Source organism: Cryptomeria japonica, chromosome 3 (genome assembly GCF_030272615.1).
Source record: "Cryptomeria japonica chromosome 3, Sugi_1.0, whole genome shotgun sequence".
Taxonomy (NCBI): domain Eukaryota; kingdom Viridiplantae; phylum Streptophyta; class Pinopsida; order Cupressales; family Cupressaceae; genus Cryptomeria; species Cryptomeria japonica.
The window spans coordinates 422,202,144-422,222,366 of NC_081407.1; the positions used below are offsets into that span (position 1 = coordinate 422,202,144).

The 20,223-nt window shown below is 40.8% G+C and overlaps 1 protein-coding gene across 11 annotated transcripts in view; it reads left to right on the plus strand.

The window, feature by feature from the left end:
• LOC131070445 (protein MET1, chloroplastic) overlaps positions 1 to 20,223 on the plus strand; it is a 196,101-nt gene that overhangs the window by 58,964 nt on the left and 116,914 nt on the right. For all 11 annotated transcript variants that reach the window (XM_059218383.1, XM_058005987.2, XM_058005991.2 and 8 more), the window contains exon 5: positions 12,286 to 12,406. In XM_059218383.1, coding sequence (XP_059074366.1) covers positions 12,286 to 12,406 — 121 coding nt within the window. The remainder of the gene's footprint in view (positions 1 to 12,285; positions 12,407 to 20,223) is intronic.

Consider the following 20,223-nt stretch of genomic DNA (forward strand, 5'->3'; position numbering starts at 1 on the left):
ACACATCAGTAGCATCTTACTTTAAGAACCATGGAATTGGCTTACGTTTATAGTCTATTTTCAAATCCATAGTATAAGACAGTGCAAGCAAAATCAGCCAAAAACGCTGATATTTAATTATGGTGTTGCCTTGCTGATTTTGAACTTGCAATCTTTAAGGACCTGATTTCAAGCCTTTACTTTTGTTTGGATGCTTGGAGTTTCTCTGTAGCAGCTTTCCATCATTTTGCCAGTTCAAAATAATTACTTAAGATAATATGATAATAAAAATGAAAAATTTGATTTTCTAAATGTAAATAGGAAATAGCCAAAATTCAAAAATCTGCATCCACCTAGCAATAGTGGGGCCCTGTCAGCACATCTGCATGAGAGTGATACTATCAAGGTGAGAGAGGCAATTATCAAAAGCACTGGAGGTAAACCTAAGAGCCCGAGACCAAAGACAACAAAGAATCCAAATTCGATCCTAGAAGTGATAACATTATAAATGGCATTCAGGATTGTTTTTCTTTAAATTTTTCTATTATCAGTTTTGAGTAATACTCTCTCTTGGTGGATCTGATAGTTTTAGACAGAATTTATAGGGTTCCTGGGCAACATGTCCAGCATGAGCCGTAAGACACTCTTCTTGTTTAATGCACATTAATACTCACTAATCAACCCCATTAATTACATGACAGGAAGTGAAAAATTAATTCTAATTCAATTAGAAAAGGCATGAAGGAAAAAGGGATTCGGACAAAGATTATACTCTTCATATTGACACAGGTTCCTCTGACATCAGCTAGTTGACCAGATTATTAACTTTTTCTGCTAAATTGCCATTTGACTAGAACTGCATGTAGAAGTGAATCTCAAATGCACTTTAATGAAGAATTAAGTGGCAAAAGATGATGAAACTGAATGAGGATTATGAGAATGTATTCCTTATCAAAATCAATGTGAATACCATGATGGTTAATATTTTTTTTTGAATCTAGATTTTCAAGGAACTTGGTTGTCAAAAGTTTAAATTTGAAAGCTTGGGCTTAATGTATGGACAACAACAACTACATATGTTGATTTGGCTGCATAAGGATATTAAATTGCAAGTCAGTAGCTATTACAAGTTCAAGTTTACTGTAGCTTCCTACTATATTGATTAAATAGAATGTGAAGTGGTGGTGCAGTGCTAGATGTGTTAGAGGTGATGTTTGGGTACCGGTGCGTTTGAGAAATGGATAGAAATTTTCTAGAAGAGCAGATAAATACCACTTGATAAAGGAAGGCTCAACATTCCACATCAATGCATACAAAGAGTAGGAATAGTTTTCTCTTGGGACCACCAATCAAGCAAAATGTTTGTCTTGTGATCTTGAAATCTAGTCAAGAAGGACAATTTGAAGTAGAAAGTTCTAGTGCAGGTTGTGCAAGGGAGCAATTAGATTGGCTGATGCACCGATCCCAAATGTATTTCAAGAACCAAGGGGTTTTCTTCCAAAAAGAGAGTTGCTTCCAAAAGAGAGGTGAATTCATGAGATTCATTTGCTTCCAAATCTCCATTGCCCAACATTGGATTGTAACCCAATTCTTATGTAAACTGACTTAGTGAAGCAATTAGAATGGTCCTATTTCAACCTTTACTACCAGCTTCAATTGAGCTAGAAATCATGAAATAGAAATGAAATAAAACAAGAGATTTCACCATTGTTTTTGTTGTACTTCAAAGTAGTTGTACTCAGAGGTTGTTGGAATGTGGTTGCTCGTTTCGACCACATAAGTATGTCTATGAAAATGTCTTAGGAAGGTTAAATTTATAGAATTCAAGTTGGAGAGATCAACTATTGAGATTGGATGTGTTGATGTGTTTTTTAGGCACATGCGAATAGAGAATAAAATACCCAAAAGTATCTTATCTTCTCTTGAACAAAGTTACTCAAATGCTGAAGATTGGCTTAAGGATCACTTGAGACAACTCCAAGGTTCATAAATGTCGGGTCACGACGTGTGGATAAGCTTGTTGGTTTGATGTGATTATGTTGGAATCACAAGGGGACTTACATTGAATTGTTGAATGCTTGAATTGCTAGAATTTGATCATTTGATGTTGCAATCTTGTGATGCTTTTCTATCCTAAACTAGCCCGAGTTGTAAAAAATGGCAAAAGATAAAGGGTTGGGAGAGTCTATTCTAGGACCTAGAAGGCAAGAAAATGGATGAATGATTAGATGGAATCCTATTGGGTGAGGTCTCACCATCAACTTGAACAATTTGACACAAGCTCAATGCAATCTTCTAAGGACATTTCAATGATGTTTAAATCATTACCGTCAAACATTGACCACCATTCAAGTTAATGCATAAACAATGGATGCATAACAATTTGAAGTTAAGCTCATATGATTCTAGTTGACCATGCAAGGTGCACTTACAATTAGCAAGAGGCTAGTGGTATGGACTAAACAGATTCCACACAAATGCATTCAACAAATTCCTCCATTCAATCTAATCAACATGAAAGCAAGTTGAGAAGTAAAGACCATGCAAGTTGTTGAAGTAGCAAATCAAGTTCACCATAACTTAAATGAAATTAATTGTTCTTTACAATAAGGCTTTGGCAACAATCTTTGCCTTCTCCTAATCTAACTTCTATTCTAATTGCTATTCTATTCTTCTCTATTTCTCTGCTACTAACTGTTAACTACTCACTATTAGCTAACTATTAACCTTTACAAATGAGAGATTTGAGCCTTTTATAGCGCTCTCAATACAATTCAATGGCTCAGATCAATTTGAGGTCAATGAACGAGATTTTACAATGAAAACCTTAATTAGGGTTTGTTACAACAAACTCTATTCTGGCCAATGAAATAATTATAATACTTTGTTATGACCAATAGATAATAAGGGTAGTGTTGTGACGTTTTCACACATCGCCCCATTGCAAATGGGGACCCCCTTCTTTTTAGGCCCTCCCGATTTTTTGGCTTGCGTTTTTGTGGTCTTTTCGCAGCAGTCTCGTCAATCTCTTTGCTTTGCAGGTGTTCGAGGATCATATTGATCAAGTCTGCCTTTCGTTTGAGCAAATTCGGCTAAGTCTGGGATTCGTTTTGTGAATTTTAGGGTTTTTTGCCTTCTGTCCTAGATTTTAGGGGTTTCTGTTAGGGTTTCGAGAAAGATGAACATACAACTGGAATCAAGACCCTTCAAGGAACCTCCTAGTAAAATTTGAGCCAAAATGGAGCAACTTTCTATTTTTAGAAAGTTCCTATTTTTTAGGGATTTTACCGAGTCCCGGATTGGTCTAATTTTGCCAAAAATCGAACTTACTATTTTTAGTAAGTGCTTTTCTGACCTATTTTGCCCAAACCTTGACATTTTTAAACACTTACTATTTGGGAAAATCTATTTTTGGTAGGATCTTCACAGGAAAACACTGAAAGCTGAATATCTCCGAAGATACTGAAGACTGAACGTTCCTGAGGACCATTTCTAAATCTGGAAAAGTCAGAAGGCAGACAAGTTGGATAAAAAATGGTTAAGTTTGGAACTCCTATTCCAGAAGAGGAAAGCATGCAAAATCATTCAAGTCCAGAAATTCACATCAATCCACCAATGTCATCCTGATCCGAAAATGGCCTGAAATTTGACTAAGTTTGGAAATTTGGAAGATCTTCCAAAATCCAGAATTTGCATTATGATTCCTATGGACCTGAAACCACTCTCAAACATCTGACAATATATATGAAATATAACTTAAAGTATAAGTAACTTATACTTAAATGTTATATTTCATATATATATCCTGACGAAGAGCCTGAAATGATGGAAAAATCCATGAATCCATGAACATGGTGAAAATGCGCCCAAGACTGGGCTGGGGCGCTAATTTCAGAAATGCATTCACAAGTGGAAAAATCCACTAGTCCATGGACAGGGCCAAAATGCGCCCAAGACTGGGCTGGGGCGCTAATTTCAAGAATGCATTCACAGGAGGAAAATTCCATGTATCCATGGACAGGGCTAAAATGCGCCCAAGACTAGGCTGGGGCGCTGAATTCAAGAAGGCATTCACAGGAGGGAAATCCATGAATCCTTGGCATGGTGAAAATTTCACCCAAGCTAAAAATTGAAATTTTACCTAAGGCACGGAATCCAAGGAGTCAAGGAGGAATAAAATGCAGAATTCCCCTCGGGCGAATTTTCGATTATCCTATTTTTAGACACCAAATCCCGACCAAATGTGGAAAATTTTATATATTCAGAATCGGGGTGAAATTCTTCATCCAATGAACCTGGCTCCTAAATTTTAGGAGGATCCCTAAAAAATAGGGATGTTGAAAAAGAGACATGGACAATTCACAAAGTAATGGAAATTCCTTCCTTCTGGACATAATTCCAGGAAAGGCGAAAAATTGACTAAGTGTTGGAAGTTCCTTCCTCCATGACAGAGTTCCTGAAAAACGTGAAAATTTGGCTAAGTGTTGGAAATTCCTCCCTTCACGACGGAATTCTTGGAAATGTGAAAATTTGGCTAAGTGTTGGAAATTCCTTCCTTCAGGACAGAATTCCAGGAAAGATGAAAATTTGGCTAAGTATTGGAAATTCCTTTCTTCGGGACTAAATTCCAAGCAAGGAAGAAATACACCCAAGGATGAATTGAACATAAAATTTCTAAGGCAAGGAAGGAATCAGGGATGAGCTGAACAAGAAATTTCCCCTCCAGGAAAAAATTTGAAAAATCCATTCTCGGGCATCAAATCACATCCAAATTTCAAAAGTTTTATAGATTTGGATTCGTAGTAGAATTTTCTCCCTCCTGGACCGTGGATCCCTAATTTGGAAATTTTCCTAAAAAATAGGAAATGTGCAGAATTGATGAAAAACCTTCTTTGAACAAGGAAAGTTGAAGAGACTTCAAGAAAATTCTTCCTGAATCGAATTTTCCCTCTCCAACAATTCCAGATGTGCAAGAGCAGATATACGATGGCCGGGTCCACTTGCATGGCGAGGATCTATTGAACACATGGCAGTAGAGTGGCGCATTCATTACCGGAATATTTGACCAAATAGCGACCCGGTCATTGCATGTTGAATTTATGGTAGATTCCTTTTGCATGCAGTTGCCGCATGTGGAAATGATGGATCATTTATGACATAGTGGGGTGATTTTTGCATGGATGAACATTCAACGCATGTTGGACGAATTTGAAGGAGGTGGTGCATTTAATGCGCAGTGGATGCTATTTTGGGTACTTTTGAATTAATTGTATATGGGCATGATGGGTTATTAATTGGAGATTCCCACCTTGTTGCATCATGTGTGGAGAATCTTTTAGGGAAAACCCTAATTAGGGTTTGCATGTAATCATGGCCCGAGGCCTATATAAAGGGGTGACCCCCTCATTTGAAAAGGGAGGGAGCTTTGTATGAAATTGTTGCGATAAGTTTTTGAGAAAATAATAGTGAAACATTGTTCTCTGATGGTGTCCACTTGAGTTATTTTTTCAAACTTGCATGGTTTCACCTTCCTCACTTAGATTAGTAGTAAAGTGCTTTGATTTCAATGGAGAATGTAATGGTGTTTGATGAATTTCCATGGTTCATACTTTTTGTATCTTGCTGATTGTAAGTTGTAGTGTAAAGTTAGCCTGAGCCACTAAACTTGTGCTAAGTTCGGTTGTGGACAGTCGTTTGGATTAGCCGTTTTGGGTATTCAAATGCACTTTCCCGATTTGAAAATCCTTCAATATCCTCAGAAGATTGCACTGGTTCTTGCGGAGTTGTAGTTGAACTTGGCGAAGCAGAGCTTGGTTTATTTGATATTTGTCCACCAGAGCATTATTCTTGTTATCACTGCCCTTAGGAGTAGATTTAGATCCTTCTGAACCCTTTCCCTTTTCTTTCAGTTCATTTTAGTCCGTTCGAAGCAACAACATTGCAGAATTGCCATATCCGATGATGGAGTTCCAGCCACAGCAGAGAAGTGAAAGAACAATGCAAACGTAAGGCCCCTTGGATTACCAGCAATCACATCAGCCAACTGAGTCACGTCCGTAGCATAAAGGAACCTTGGAGTCGATTGTTTGAACTTTTTGCAATCTTAGCATGCAATCGTACTTTGATCAAGAGAGGGTGAAGTGACCATTAGGCAACTTTATTCTGTGTTCGACGCTGTCATAAAAAACACGTCAACAGGTAGGTGCCTCAAAGTTTGTGCCATCATGGATGAATCAGGTTTGTTGAATCAAGACGTGTTGATGTGGATCTTCTCTGATTGGCAGGTGGTGACTGGGATGCCACCTCAATTCGCTTGTAGACTTGGAAGATTTGATACTCAACATTACAAGCTTGCTCGAAGTAGTGGTGATGGGGAACATTGAGGTAGCTAAGTCCTTCCTTCATCCTCGCTTGCTTGCCTTGGGGTGATTGTATAACTTCTCCTTCGTGCTCCTTTGATTTGTTCATGTCTCCACGGTGCGGTGCGGGTTGAGATTCCTCTTGGGCATGAAGTTTCCCCCTTTGCATGGTGGTGTAGGTCTTACAATCTTTCTCTTTTTGCTTTGCGATCATCATCCTCTCCCATTTGCAAAACAAACAAACATGATATCAAATACACATAATATATAACCTTGATAGTTCTTCTAACTTGATATGTTTGATTTTATGTGTTTTGTAGGTTTGATAAGAGGATTTAGAGAAAATCCGCTCTCATGCAGGAGCATTTGAAATTGTTTTTTGCTCCTAGAGAGGTTCGCTCTAACCCTGATGCTCATGAAGTTCGCCTTGACCTTGCTTCGCATGAAGTGATCTTTGAATTTTCACCTTTCATCTTCTTAACTCAAAATGACTCTTTCCAAACATCAAATCAGCTCAAGGTAGTGGTCTTGTAATCAATCTTGCAAATTTGCCTTCAATTAGGAACACATGGAGTAGAGTTCACTCCATAACTTTTACACTTGAAATTCGCTCTTGAAGCTTAGAATGTGAAGTTCACTCCCCTCTGTCCATTCATGAAGCTCACTCTTGTATGCTAGAAGGTGACCCTCCTTGAATTTATGAAGTTCGCTCCTATCTCTCAATTTGTGAAGTTCGCTCTAATGGGCTTGAACATGAAGTTTGCTTTCAACTGAAGATTAGATCGACTCAAGGTAAATACTCTTATATCACCTCTTGGGCAAATGAAGGAAATTCACTCTCATTTAGGAATACATAAGTTCGCTCCACAAGGGGAGTACATGAAGTTCGCTCCACTTTCTCTATTCATGAAGCTCGCTCCCCTCCGTCAATTCATTAAGTTCGCTCCCTTCTACCTGAACATGAAGTTTGCTCCCCTCACTAAGTTCATGAAGTTACCTTCTATCTGAACATGAAGTTTGTGCTTGAAGGTGAAGTTCGCGCTTGCATCTTAAATCTTGAAGTTCGCTCATCTCCTTCAAAACATGAAGTTCGCTCATCTCCTTCAAATCATGAAGTTTGCTCATTTGGGCTTGAAGGTTGTTTGCCCTCTCGGGTAAACGGTTAAATGCAGAAAGTAAATGCACAGAACATAATGGAAATATATTAAATAACCAGCCTCTGTATTAATTCCACAGTCCATGTACAATAAGTGCTTATAACATTACATCTGACACGACTAACATGATCCTTTCGAAGAAAAGGTACACAATATATAATACCCGAAGAGGTGCGACACAATCGTCGCGACTCCAACTACCTACCCGTCGGCTAACTAACTGACCGCCGTAACTCATTATTACCGATGACAACATAACATAATATAACAACATAACATAATGATTATTCCCGTCAACATCATCCCCCCCAAGAAAAGAAGTCGACTCCGACGACTTAATACAAAATAGAGATGAACGGCATGAACTACTGACGCCAGTCGGGCCTGGATCTTATACACTTCCTGCATCCTCGCCTGAAAACCCTTTTCTGCTACCATCCGATGCTCAAGTGCGGATTTCACCAATATTGCTTCCTTTGCCATCACAGTCCTCCTGTGCCTAACCCAAACTTGTCTGCAAAACACGTTTTCCAGTCTCAGCTTCCACCAACTGCTACTCAAATGATACTGTCTCCCTAGCCAATTTGTCCTCGATAGCCACCCGTGCTCCTCTCCCGGCATCCAACTCCTGGGTACGCTGAACTAAGTCTCACACGACTATTGCCTCCAACTTGGTGGTCAGCTCCTCCTGAGCCCTCTGTGCATCCACCAAGGCAACCTCACGTCCAGCCGAGACATACTCCGAGTTCCTCAAAGCGTACCTATCCTGCCTGGAGGTGGCCACAATCCGCTGGCACAAATGCTAGGAGACACCTCAAATCCTCCATCATACTCCCCAAAGGCTAAAAACCGAACTGAATAACTCCCTGGTGTCATACAACTGCGCGGACCTGCAATGCCTTCCCTCAAACTCTGTTTGTTCCCAACCTCCAAATCCGTCTCCCTCTACGGCTTATGGCTTCCCCGCCAATGCTTAGCTGCAGGCTTCTTTCTCACAGTACGGACAACCACAACACTTCCCGTGGTGTAGCTCAAAAATAAACTGGGGGTCTGGGGGCAACGCCCCCAGCGGGGTCGAGGGGCAGCGCCCCCGTGGGGTCCCGGGGCAGTGCCCCAGGTGCGCTCCCTGTCGCAGTACAGGGCGGGGTTGAGGGGCAGCGCCCCCGCCGCCAACACCAATTTACAACCCTCAGAACCATACGAAAGTCCATGGCGCACAGCATTTCTGTGATATTTTAAGATGCCAAAAACCCTTCTTTTCCACACCGCACAGTCGACCTTGGCAATAAAACCCCGCGGAGGAAGAAGACACCGAACAAGACCAAACAGCAAGGGTTACGCGCAGCAGCCAAGGGAAGAATAGAGCCACAGGTAGACCAAGCAGCCGCACGGCGGCAGCCAAAAAGAGAGGGCCGTTACGAAGGGTAGATTTTTTCTAAACAAATCAGTTACAGGGAGATCGATGGATTCAGTAGGGAAGAGGAGTTGGAAGAAACAACTGCACGCTTCTTCCAGTAGCAGCCAAAAGGATAGGGGTAGCAATATCAGGATTTTAGCTTCAGGAGTACGTGTTGTAGGCGGCACCATGGATGCCAGCACCCGGCAAAAACAAAAACAGAAAGCATCACAGGCTGCCGCAAGTGCGAAAAACACAGTGACGCCACAAAATGTTACTTTCGAGGGCCTGAATGGATTAGAATGCCGAAAATGGTGGCAGGACACCCCCAATAATAACCTGGTAAAGCAAAACCTCCGGAAGGCACAAGTAGAGTGGGCTATTCAGATGCCCGTGTTCCCTATCCGGGAGTACGAGGGTGCCCTACGCTTCATGGTGGACACCTTCGACAGGCATACATGCACCAGCACGTTTGAATACCTCCGAAGGGATGTCACCATATCCTTCAAAGCAAGGGAGTTCACAAGGGTATTCGGCATTCCGGGCAGCCAGGGCAAGAAAATAGACTTGAAGGCCAAAAAGATGACACAAGAGGAGAAGGAGCGGTGGATTAAATTAGTCTCCCGGAATTTGACTACAGCGGAGTTGGACAGCGTGGCTAGAGCCACGAAGAGTCGCGGAATCCGTAAGACTTTTGTTGTGGAGGGCCACTGGAAATGTTTGCCCTCTCGGGTAAACGGTTAAATGCAGAAAGTAAATGCACAGAACATAATGGAAATATATTAAATAACCAGCCTCTGTATTAATTCCACAGTTCATGTACAATAAGTGCTTATAACATTACATTTGACACGACTAACATGATCCTTTCGAAGAAAAGGTACACAATATATAATACCCGAAGGGGTGCGACACAACCGTCACGACTCCAACTACCTACCCATCGGCTAACTAACTGACCGCCGTAACTCATTATTACCGACGACAACATAACATAATATAACAACATAACATAATGATTATTCCCGTCAACAAAGGTGAAGTTCGCTCTTGTGCTTTGATTCTTGAAGTTCGCTCATCTCCTTCAAAACATGAAGTTCGCTCATCTCCTTCAAAACATGAAATTTTCTCATCTCCTTCAACTTTGATACATCGTGCAATATTCATCATGTAGTCTTAGCATGAATCTTCGCTCTGTAGGAGAGGCACAAGAAGTTCACTCTTCAAGGGGTGCACCTGAAGTGAAGTTCACTCCTCAAGAGGAGCACTTGAAGTGACCTTCTAACTAGAAATCCTTCTTCACTCATGATTGACTTTCATGATATCTAGACTTTACAAACTCACTCATTTCACACTTCACACAAGGCTATCCACCTGACTCCCGGCTTCTCGATCATCAATACCTCTTCAATGCAAAGGCTAATAGTTAAGGACTCTAACACTATCCTAGAAAGCAGGAAAAAAGTGGGGGTCCCCATTTGCAATGGGGCGATGTGTGAATGCCTCACAACAGGATGGAAATCAATGGTGGAGATTGAGTTGGTTGGGCAGTTGTTGGAGGGTGGTTATGAAATGGAAGGTGGAGAATAAAAGGAATTTTATAATTCTTTTTATTCATTTTAGGTGGTTGAGTGTGTTGATGTGTTTTTTAGGATACCTCGAACTTGAATAAAATACTAAGTATTCTACCCTCTCTTGAACAAAGAAACCTCGTATACTGATTGATGTGATCAAATGAGACAACTCCAAGGTTTACAATGGGAACAATTGACTTTGATGTTGGATAGACTTAGTGTGTTTGATGTGATCTTGCTGGTTATCACAAAGGGACTTACGCTAATGAACATGGTTGGAATGTGGAAACTGATTGACTTAGAAAAATAAAAGGCAAAAGGGAAACAGTTTAGAGAGCTCTAGTCTATTCCTACGAACAATGATGATAAAGGATGATGCTTTGAAATATGCCACTAGACTTTGAAACTCCTATTTGATATGCGCTTCTTGACTTGACACATTTAAATCCTTCCTAAGGTATGTTTGAACACTTTCCTAAAATGCTGACTTGCTTTATATTGGTTCGTATCTAAACACTATAATTCTTGCAATTTGCAAGACCTTAACAAGGCATGTGCTTAGCCTCTTTGGCACACTTTCCTTATTTTTGAGTGCTTGAATTTGTGCTTTGCTTTGATCTTAACCTTAGGAAATGCCTCCATTGAATTCCCTTTATCAAAACATGTTACCAAGTGCATGCTCCTAAGTATGCTGATTGGGAATGATTTGAAATCTCAATGCCTTTTCAAGATGCATGTTACTTCTCTTGGTTGATCCTATAAATAGCTAGAAAACAAGATATTGTAGGATACACTAGAATTGACCATGATTTTGTGAGAAAACAATGGACTTTAGTTTTAAATCTCGACACATTATAAAAGTCTTGTATGGGTACAACACTAATGTTACATGTGAATTCCTGAAATGGCTTGTATTTGTCATTGTATCCTATGCATAGAACATATTCTTTCATATGCACCTAATAAATATAGAATCTAAATTGATCACAATATTTCTCATTATGCCAAAATCATATTTTTGAAGTCTATTTGATCGATCACATACTTTGTGAAAAATATTATTTGTCAGTACACGAGGTGCTACCAAAGTGTGATAAGTCCCTTGGTTATATTCCAAAAGTTATAGATAATCTTAAACTAGTAAATTATCCATTATGGTATGTTTAAGTGCAGCTGTTAGAATACAATAATTCTTGATTTGTACTTTTGGCTAAACATTACAAAGGTCCAAAAAATAATCTCATTTTTCCAGGTGCTGATAATGTCATAACAAACCCACCTGATGATCCTTTTGTTACTTGCATAACGTGCACTTCCATTATTAATATTTTGAATATAAAGTTTTTTGTTGCAATTTTTTTCTTAAAGAATACTGCATAGAATGCCAAATTTCATCCATTCCATCATCTGATTGCTAGATCACATTTGGCTCAAATAACTTGGTATGCTAAACTTGAACAAAAGTGTATGTGTTGTACTATTTGGGTAGTTATACTATGGAATGTGTATGTTCCTGCCATTTTGAATCTCAACAACTCTGGTTGAACTGTTTTTGGTGAAATATTATAAGAAAATATTACTGTCATAGTGATTGCAAAAACATTCTTCCTGAAAGACAGTAATCTTAGCTTCATTTTTTTGGTTTAAATTAGAGGATACAGATAGCACGCAACTTCAGCACGTCTTTCATTGTTTTCTTAGTTGAAGATTTTGTATAGTTTTAAGTTTTGTTTTGGTGTTTGGCCTCCAGAGTTCCATAAAGTCCTACACTGATTTTTTTGTGAATAGTGATTTGACAATGGACATTCTATTCACTTCAGGGAAGGAAAATATGAATCAGCGCTAGAGAAGTTTGAGTCTGTTTTAGGATCAAAGCCTGAACCAAAGGAACTAGCTGTGACTAGTTACAATGTTGCATGCTGTTATTCCAAATTAAATCAGGTTTGTTTTATTTCTATCGTTGCGATTTACCTTTATCTTCACTATGTTTGCAGACATTAAAATCACAACTTTTCATGACAAATGCTTACTTTCATGGTGTGTGAACTTATTTTCAATAATTCTATTTTGTTAGGGCACTTATTTTTTCAGGCATGATCAATCAATTGAATAATGTCATTGAATTGTGCAAACAATTTAATTTTCATGAAAACAAGAAGCAGTTGCCTGCTACATTACATTGAGAGTAACTGTATTGTTCTATTTGGTTTGTATGAATTTATTATTTATTATACTTGCATAGGCTATTTAATCTTGCTTTCAATTTACTCGCATAAAAGAGACAAAAAATGTAAATTATGATTAAATTTCTAAAATTAAAGGTCATTTGAAAGAAGATTTGAATTTTTCTTCCTCCACATGGAATGTAATTTCCTTTTCTCCTTAGGATTTTAAAAGCTACCCTCATTATTTGTAATGTCCCCACTTTAGCAGTTGACCAAGTGTATGTGCGTTAGCCTAGCTCTACATGGTCCCGAGGGCTAACAAAGGGTTTAAGGGGATCCTGGAGTGTTTTGGCCTAGTCATTTCCAGTTTGGGCTAAAATGGAGTTGATTTACTTAGTTTCAGGCATACTTACTATTTTTAGTAAGTCAGCAGGACACAACAGAGGCTAGCTTTGGTGATTGGATTCGATACTCCTCGGTGAGAGCTTTCCAACGAGCTATCACTCGCGCTATTCGGACTCCGATTGCTAATATATTTTAATGCCTGAAGTGTTATTAAAGTAACATTTAATTTAATTGTAAAATATTAAAGTGTTACTTTAATATTTATTTTATGGGGATGTGTGCAAATCAAAGGGGCACCAAGGGAGACATAAGTGAATATTTTAATATGTTTTATATTGCACATCTTTTATCCCACATTGCTCAAGTGAGTTGGGTCGACCCTTGGAGAAAGAATAAAAGGAAGCTTTTGTGGCTTCACTCGACATGTTGAATATGAGAAGAAATTGATGTGTGAGTTGCAGATCCGTTCTTGGCATTAGGGGACGTCTATCCTCTCTTGTGACATTCTAGACGTCATTCCTTTGGGGTTTGGCCTTTGGAATCCATTGCTATCAGCTTCATTAGCAGGCAGATTGGGTGCATCTCCAGCTACAGACAGATTTGGTGTTTTTGCTCATACCTTCTTCACTTCTTGTCCAATGCTTATGCCATTCTAAAGGGATGATTTTATGAAGATATTGGATTGATTGAAGACTAATTAATACTGTAGCAGCACTGTAGCGCAGCACTATTCACGTTACTGTAGCATGACACTATTCACGCCACTGTAGCGTGGCACTATTCACGTTACTGTAGCACGACACTATTCATGTTACTGTAGCAGCAAGATGGGAAGTCATTGTTGGAACTTTATGTCAAAAATGCTGGAGTATTTAGTGAGTTGAAAAATCTGCTATGTATTTGATTTTATTAGTTCTGGAAATAATATCATATCAGCAGTAGGTCAATCTTCATGTTGCATATTATTGTAATTTCCTTCTAGTTCATGTTATGTGATTTCAAATCTATGCAAAGACTTAAAAACAAACAAACATTTCATTTCCGAAGCCATAAGGGGGTTTAAACATTAAATGGAGAAATAAGGAGTTAGATGCAAACTGTTTGACTAAATTCCTATCAGCAATTGGTTTAGTTTTTGGGCATTCTAGGGTGTCCATTACAGTGGTATCAGAGCTTGTTTTTCCTGCCATCCTATGAGGGTTTCATGCATCTAGCACATCAGTATTACTTGAGGAGAAACAGGTCAAACCCAAACTTATAGAATTCACCAGAGATTGAAGAGGAGGGTGACCCTTTTTCAGCACCAGCCATGGGTGACAGAGATGGGGAAAGGGGAGAACCTAGCACTAGGGAGATGCTCAGTGATCTTGCTAGGGGTCAGAGGGAGCTCCAGGCTACATTGCAGCAGATGGCTATAGCCATTACACAACATTTGACGAGAGCAGATCGAGGCAATAATGCCAACCAAGGTAATAATGGCAACCAAGGTAATAATACCAATCAGGGTAATAATGCTAACCAGGGAAGTGGACAGGGTAATGGAGACGCATCGGTTAACAGGGGAACCAGGACATATGCTAGAGCAGGTTCTTCTACTACGAGACCACTCATGCCACAGTTTCCTCCGAGACAAAATGACTAGAATGATGCCGGTTCTACACAACAAGAGATTCAAGATATGATTATGGATGATTGGAGGAACTCTAGCCTTGAGTTACAGGCTGAGATGACATTCAGGGAATATATGGATGTTAGACTCAAGAATATGCCCATGAGAGGAAACCGACAACAGAATTATGAGATGAGGAAGAAGTTGGGAAAGTTGTCTTTCCATACTGTGATGGTACATGGAAGGCTTCAGCACGGACATGGGTCCAGAAATTATATACTTATTTCCAGCTTAATCCCATGCTTGAGGAGGATGCGATTAAGTATGTTGCATTGCACTTGGATGGGAGTGCACACGAGTGGTGGCACCATGGTATGGTCACATTGGGCCATAACCAGATAGACACATACGCAGAGTTCACTGAGAGGTTGATTGACAAGTTTGATACGAAGGATCCAGAACTCCATTTCAAGGAGTTAGCCTAGTTGAGACAGTGGGGTCCTATCGACAGTTACATCTCAGATTTCTAGAGTCTATCAGTGTTGGTTACAGACATTTCAGAGAGGAGGTTGATTGTACTGTTTGTGGATGGATTGTTAGAGCCTCTTCGTGGTTGGGTGAAGGGACATGATCCCCTCACATTGCAGGATGCCATTCGGAAGGCGAGAGATCTTGCACCTTCCGCTTCTAGGAGAAAGTTCACTCCTAAGGATCCACACTTCAAGAAGGATAAGGATAAGAAACCTCTACATAAGGATTCTCAGCCTCAGAAAAAAGAATCAAAGAGGCTAGACGATGAGACACTGAACGAGTTGAGGCGGAAAAAACTATGTTTTCAGTGTAGGGAACCGTGGGATTTATCTCACAAGTGTCCTCTGAAGGCTAAGGCCAACCAGATGGAGTACTTCTCTGCTGAGGAGTCACAGTCAGAGGATGAGGAGCAGCAGTCAGAGTCTGATGGTGAGAGCAGTGCCACTGAGGAGGGTTCAGGGAATGAGAAGTCCCTAGCTAGATTGACAGGTGCTCAAAAGGCAATTACTTTTAAGGTGCGTGGCACCATACAGGGACAAAAGGTGGTTGCTTTGTTGGACACTAGGGCCACACATAATTTCATAGATTCACAGTTAGTGGCTAGCAGAGGGTGGCAAACTGAAGAACATTCAGGATTTCGAGTCATGGTAGCTAGTGGTCACAAGTTACTATGCACACAGAAGATTACAAATCTTCGCATCAGATTGGGAGATGGTTATGAGCTCCAGGATGAGTTCTATGTTGTGGACATGGGTGATTATGACGTTATCTTAGGGATGACTTGGATGGCATCATTTAGAGAGTTTACTCTTAACATGGAGAGAGTAGAGATGAGGTTCCAGCATGAGGGTAGGACCGTGGTACTCAGAGGATTATCAGATGGCAGTTGTAGGGTAGTTTCTTTGAGGAGGATGGAGAGGTTGTTCAAACATGATGATGTTGAGTGGGCAGCGGAGTGCTTGATTATGTCAGCATCACTAGAGCCACAGGTTAAGAGTCATCCGCCTGATATGCAGGACATCCTTGATAGACATGCCAAGGTATTTGGCAGTATTCCACATGATGTTCCTCCAGATAGGGGGATAGAGCATGTCATTGAGTTAGAAGAGGGGGCTAAGCCCATTATGATCACGCCCTATCGTCATCCAAAGAAACACAAGGATGAGATAGAGACAACCATGAAGGAGTTGTTCGAGATGGGGCACATTAGGCCAAGCAAAAGCCCTTTTGCTTCAGCAGTTGTTTTGGTTAAGAAGAAGGATGGAACAATGCGCATGTGCATTGACTACAGGGCCTTGAACAAGAAAACCATTAAGAACAGGTACCCCATTTCGAGGATAGATGAGCTGATAGATGAGCTACACAGGGCATGCTTCTTCACAAAGATAGATTTGAGATCAGGGTATCATCAGATCAGTATGAGGGCAGAGGACATTGAGAAGACAACTTTTCGGTGTCACTATGGTCATTTCGAGTTTCTGGTTATGCCATTTGGGCTAACCAATGCTCCTGCTACTTTTCAGAGTTGCATGAACCAGGTGTTCAAGGGGCAATTGAGGAGATTCGTTTTGATTTTCTTTGACGATATTTTGGTCTTTAGCAAGACATGGGAGGAGCATTTGCGGCATCTTGAGGAGGTGCTATCTATTTTGGAGAGAGAGTCACTGTATGCCAAGGAGTCTAAGTGCGAGTTCGGGATAACTGAGCTTATGTACCTTGGTCATATTATCAGTGCAAAGGGAGTTCGGGTGGATCTTGAAAAGATTAGAGCTATTGTTGATTGGCCCACGCCTACGAACCTTACTCAGCTTAAGGGGTTCTTTGGCTTATGTGGTTTTTATAGGAGGTTTGTTAAGGGGTTTTCTCAGACAGCTGCTCCCTTGACAGATCTTACTAAGAAGGGGGCCTTCATGTGGGCAGGGGCAGCACATAGGTGTTTTGAGCATTTCAAGCAGGTGATGTCTTCATGTCCATTCCTAGCTCTACCAGACTTCACGAAGCCTTTTGAGCTTCATTGTGATGCATCGGGTGATGGGGTTGGAGTAGTATTGATGTAGGAGAAGCACCCCATCGCTTTTGAGAGTAGGAAGGTCCGAGGTGTGGAGAGGAGCTATTCTATTTATGATCGTGAGATGTTGGCCATCATGCATGCCTTGGCCAAATTCTGATCCTACTTGGTTGGAGGGAAGTTTGTGATCAAGACGGATCACAACAGCATAAAGTATTTCATGAGCCAGCGAGACTTGAATGACAACAACAGAAGTGGGTCACTAAATTGCAGGCTTATGACTTTGACATTGAGTTTGTCAAAGGAAAGAAGAATGTAGTAGTTGATGCCTTATCCAGAAGACCTCACATTTGTGCTCTTGCAGAGATTACAGGAGATTGGAGGGATAAGATTATAGCAGAATATGTCGGAGATACTTGGGCTTCTGGTTTGATTTCAGGTACTATACAGGATGATCGCTATGAGGTGATAGATGGATTGATCAGATTTCAGGACAAAGTTTATTTGATTCCGTCATCACAGTTGAGAGAGGCGATACTGAGGGCATTTCATGATGCGCCTACAGCTGGGCATCTGGGGGTCTTCAAGACCTACAGGCAGATCCGAGAGCGGTTCTCATGGAGAGGGCTCAAGGATGATGTTCAGAGGTATGTCAGGGAGTGTGTAGTTTGTCAGCAAAATAAGGGAGAGCACATGTTTCCTGCAGGTTTACTACAGCCACTGCCCATTCCGGATAGGAAATGGGAAAGCATTTCTATGGACTTCATCACTGGTTTACCACGAGTGCAGGGAAGAGATGGCATTTATGTGGTGGTAGACAGATTGACGAAGTTTGCTCACTTCTTTGCTATTCCTTCTACTTACACAGCAGCTCAAGTGGCAGATTTGTTCTTTAGAGAGATTTTTAGGTTGCATGGGCTTCCGAGATTTATTGTTAGTGACAGGGATAGCAAGTTCATGAGCGCCTTTTGGCAGGAGTTGTTCAGGCTGTGCGGTACAGATCTTACACCTAGTATGAGCTACCATCCTCAGACAGATGGGCAGACGGAGATAGTAAATAAATGGGTGGAAGTTTATTTACGAAACTATGTGACTGCGCAGCAGAGAGCTTGGGTCAGGTGGTTACACATGGGAGAGTATTGTTACAATACCACATATCACATGACCATCAAGATGACTCCATTTATGGCATTGTATGGGTATGAAGCACCAAGCTTCATGGATTTGGCTTTGGGGGACAACAGAGTGCCTAAAGCCAAGGATCTGTTGCAGGATAGTCAGGATATCCTGAGAGCGCTCAAGGAGAATATACAACAAACTCAAAATCAACAGAAGTTGTATGCTGACCAACACAGGGTAGAGCGCAGTTTCGAGGTGGGGGACATGGTGTATTTGAGGCTACAGCCATATAGGCAGTCATTGCTCAAGAGGAGCGGAGTAGAGAAGCTGAAGCCTAGATTTTATGGTCCCTACAGGGTGATTCGCAGGGTGGGCGAAGTCGCCAATGAGCTTGAGCTTCCAGAGGGCAGTCGAGTACACAATGTATTTCATGTGTCTAGGCTTAAGAAAGCCATTGGTCAGAGTGTAGTACCTTCTGCAGATTTACCCCTTTTGGATGAGGAGGGGAAGCTCGTGTTAGTACCTAAGGCTATTCTGGACACCAGAGAGAGGAAACTTAGAAACAGGATTGTGAAGGAGTATTTGGTTAGATGGAGAGACCTGCCGGAGGAAGATGCTACATGGGAAATTGAGCAGGTGATACAGCAGGTTGGCCTGAGATTGCTTGAGGATAAGCAATTTCAAGGGGGGCGGACTGTAATGTCCCCACTTTAGCAGTTGACCAAGTGTATGTGCGTTAGCCTAGCTCTACATGGTCCCGAGGGCTAACGAAGGGTTTAGGGGGATCCTGGAGTGTTTTGGCCTAGTCATTTCCAGTTTGGGCTAAAACGGAGTTGATTTACTTAGTTTCAGGCATACTTACTATTTTTAGTAAGTCAGCAGGACACAATAGAGGCTAGCTTTGGTGATTGGATTCAATACTCCTCAGCGAGAGCTTTCCGACGAGCTATCACTCGCGCTATTCGGAGTCCGATTGCTAATATATTTTAATGCCTGAAGTGTTATTAAAGTAACATTTAATTTAATTAAAAAGAACAATACATGGACATTAGTTCCCCAACCTAAAGACAAAAATGTAATTGGAACTAAATGGGTATTTAGAAATAAACTTAATGAAGATGGTAGGGTAATCAGGAACAAAGCAAGATTAGTGTGTAAAGGATAATCACAGAAAGAGGGAATTGATTACAATGAAACCTTTGCACCGGTAGCTAGAATTGAGGCAGTCAGATTATTTCTTGCATTTGTAGCTCATAAGAACTATAAAGTATATCAGATGGATGTAAAATGTGTTGAGAAATGGACCAGCTAGGACTCGAACCTAGGACCTTCCATACGCTTCTGGAGTGCTCTACCACTGAGCTATTGGCCCCTCTTGGACCAGTCCATCGTCGGTCCGGTTGTGGTTTATTTCCAACACCAACACCCCCCCTTAAGCCACACCTCTCGTGTGCTTGGGGCTCCTAGACTGGACCTGGCTCTGATACCATGTTGAGACATGGACCAGCTAGGACTCGAACCTAGGACCTTCCATACGCTGCTGGAGTGCTCTACCACTGAGCTACTGGCCCCTCTTGGACCAGTCCATCGTCGGTCCGGGTGTGGCTTATTTCCAACACCAACATGGTATCAGAGCCAAGTTAAATTTATGTGAAGAGCAGTTTATATATTAGTTAGAGCAGATCGATCCTGTGAAGAAGGCCAATCAGATTTGTTCTTGTGAAATTTGCTTCAAGGAGTGAAGCAATATATATTGGGCCCGTATCTTGCATTATTGCTAGACATATTTGATATATAAAGAAGACATTTTTATGCTAGGTGTTTCTCCCTCGAGTAGGAGGGTTTTCCCTTGGAGATCAAACTGCAGATATTCTGACCAAACCTCTTTCAGAGTGAAGGTTGATCACTTCAGAAAAGGTTTAGGTATGATAGAAAGGTAATTTGCTTTGTAATCTGTATTTGCATGTTTAATGTGTAAACT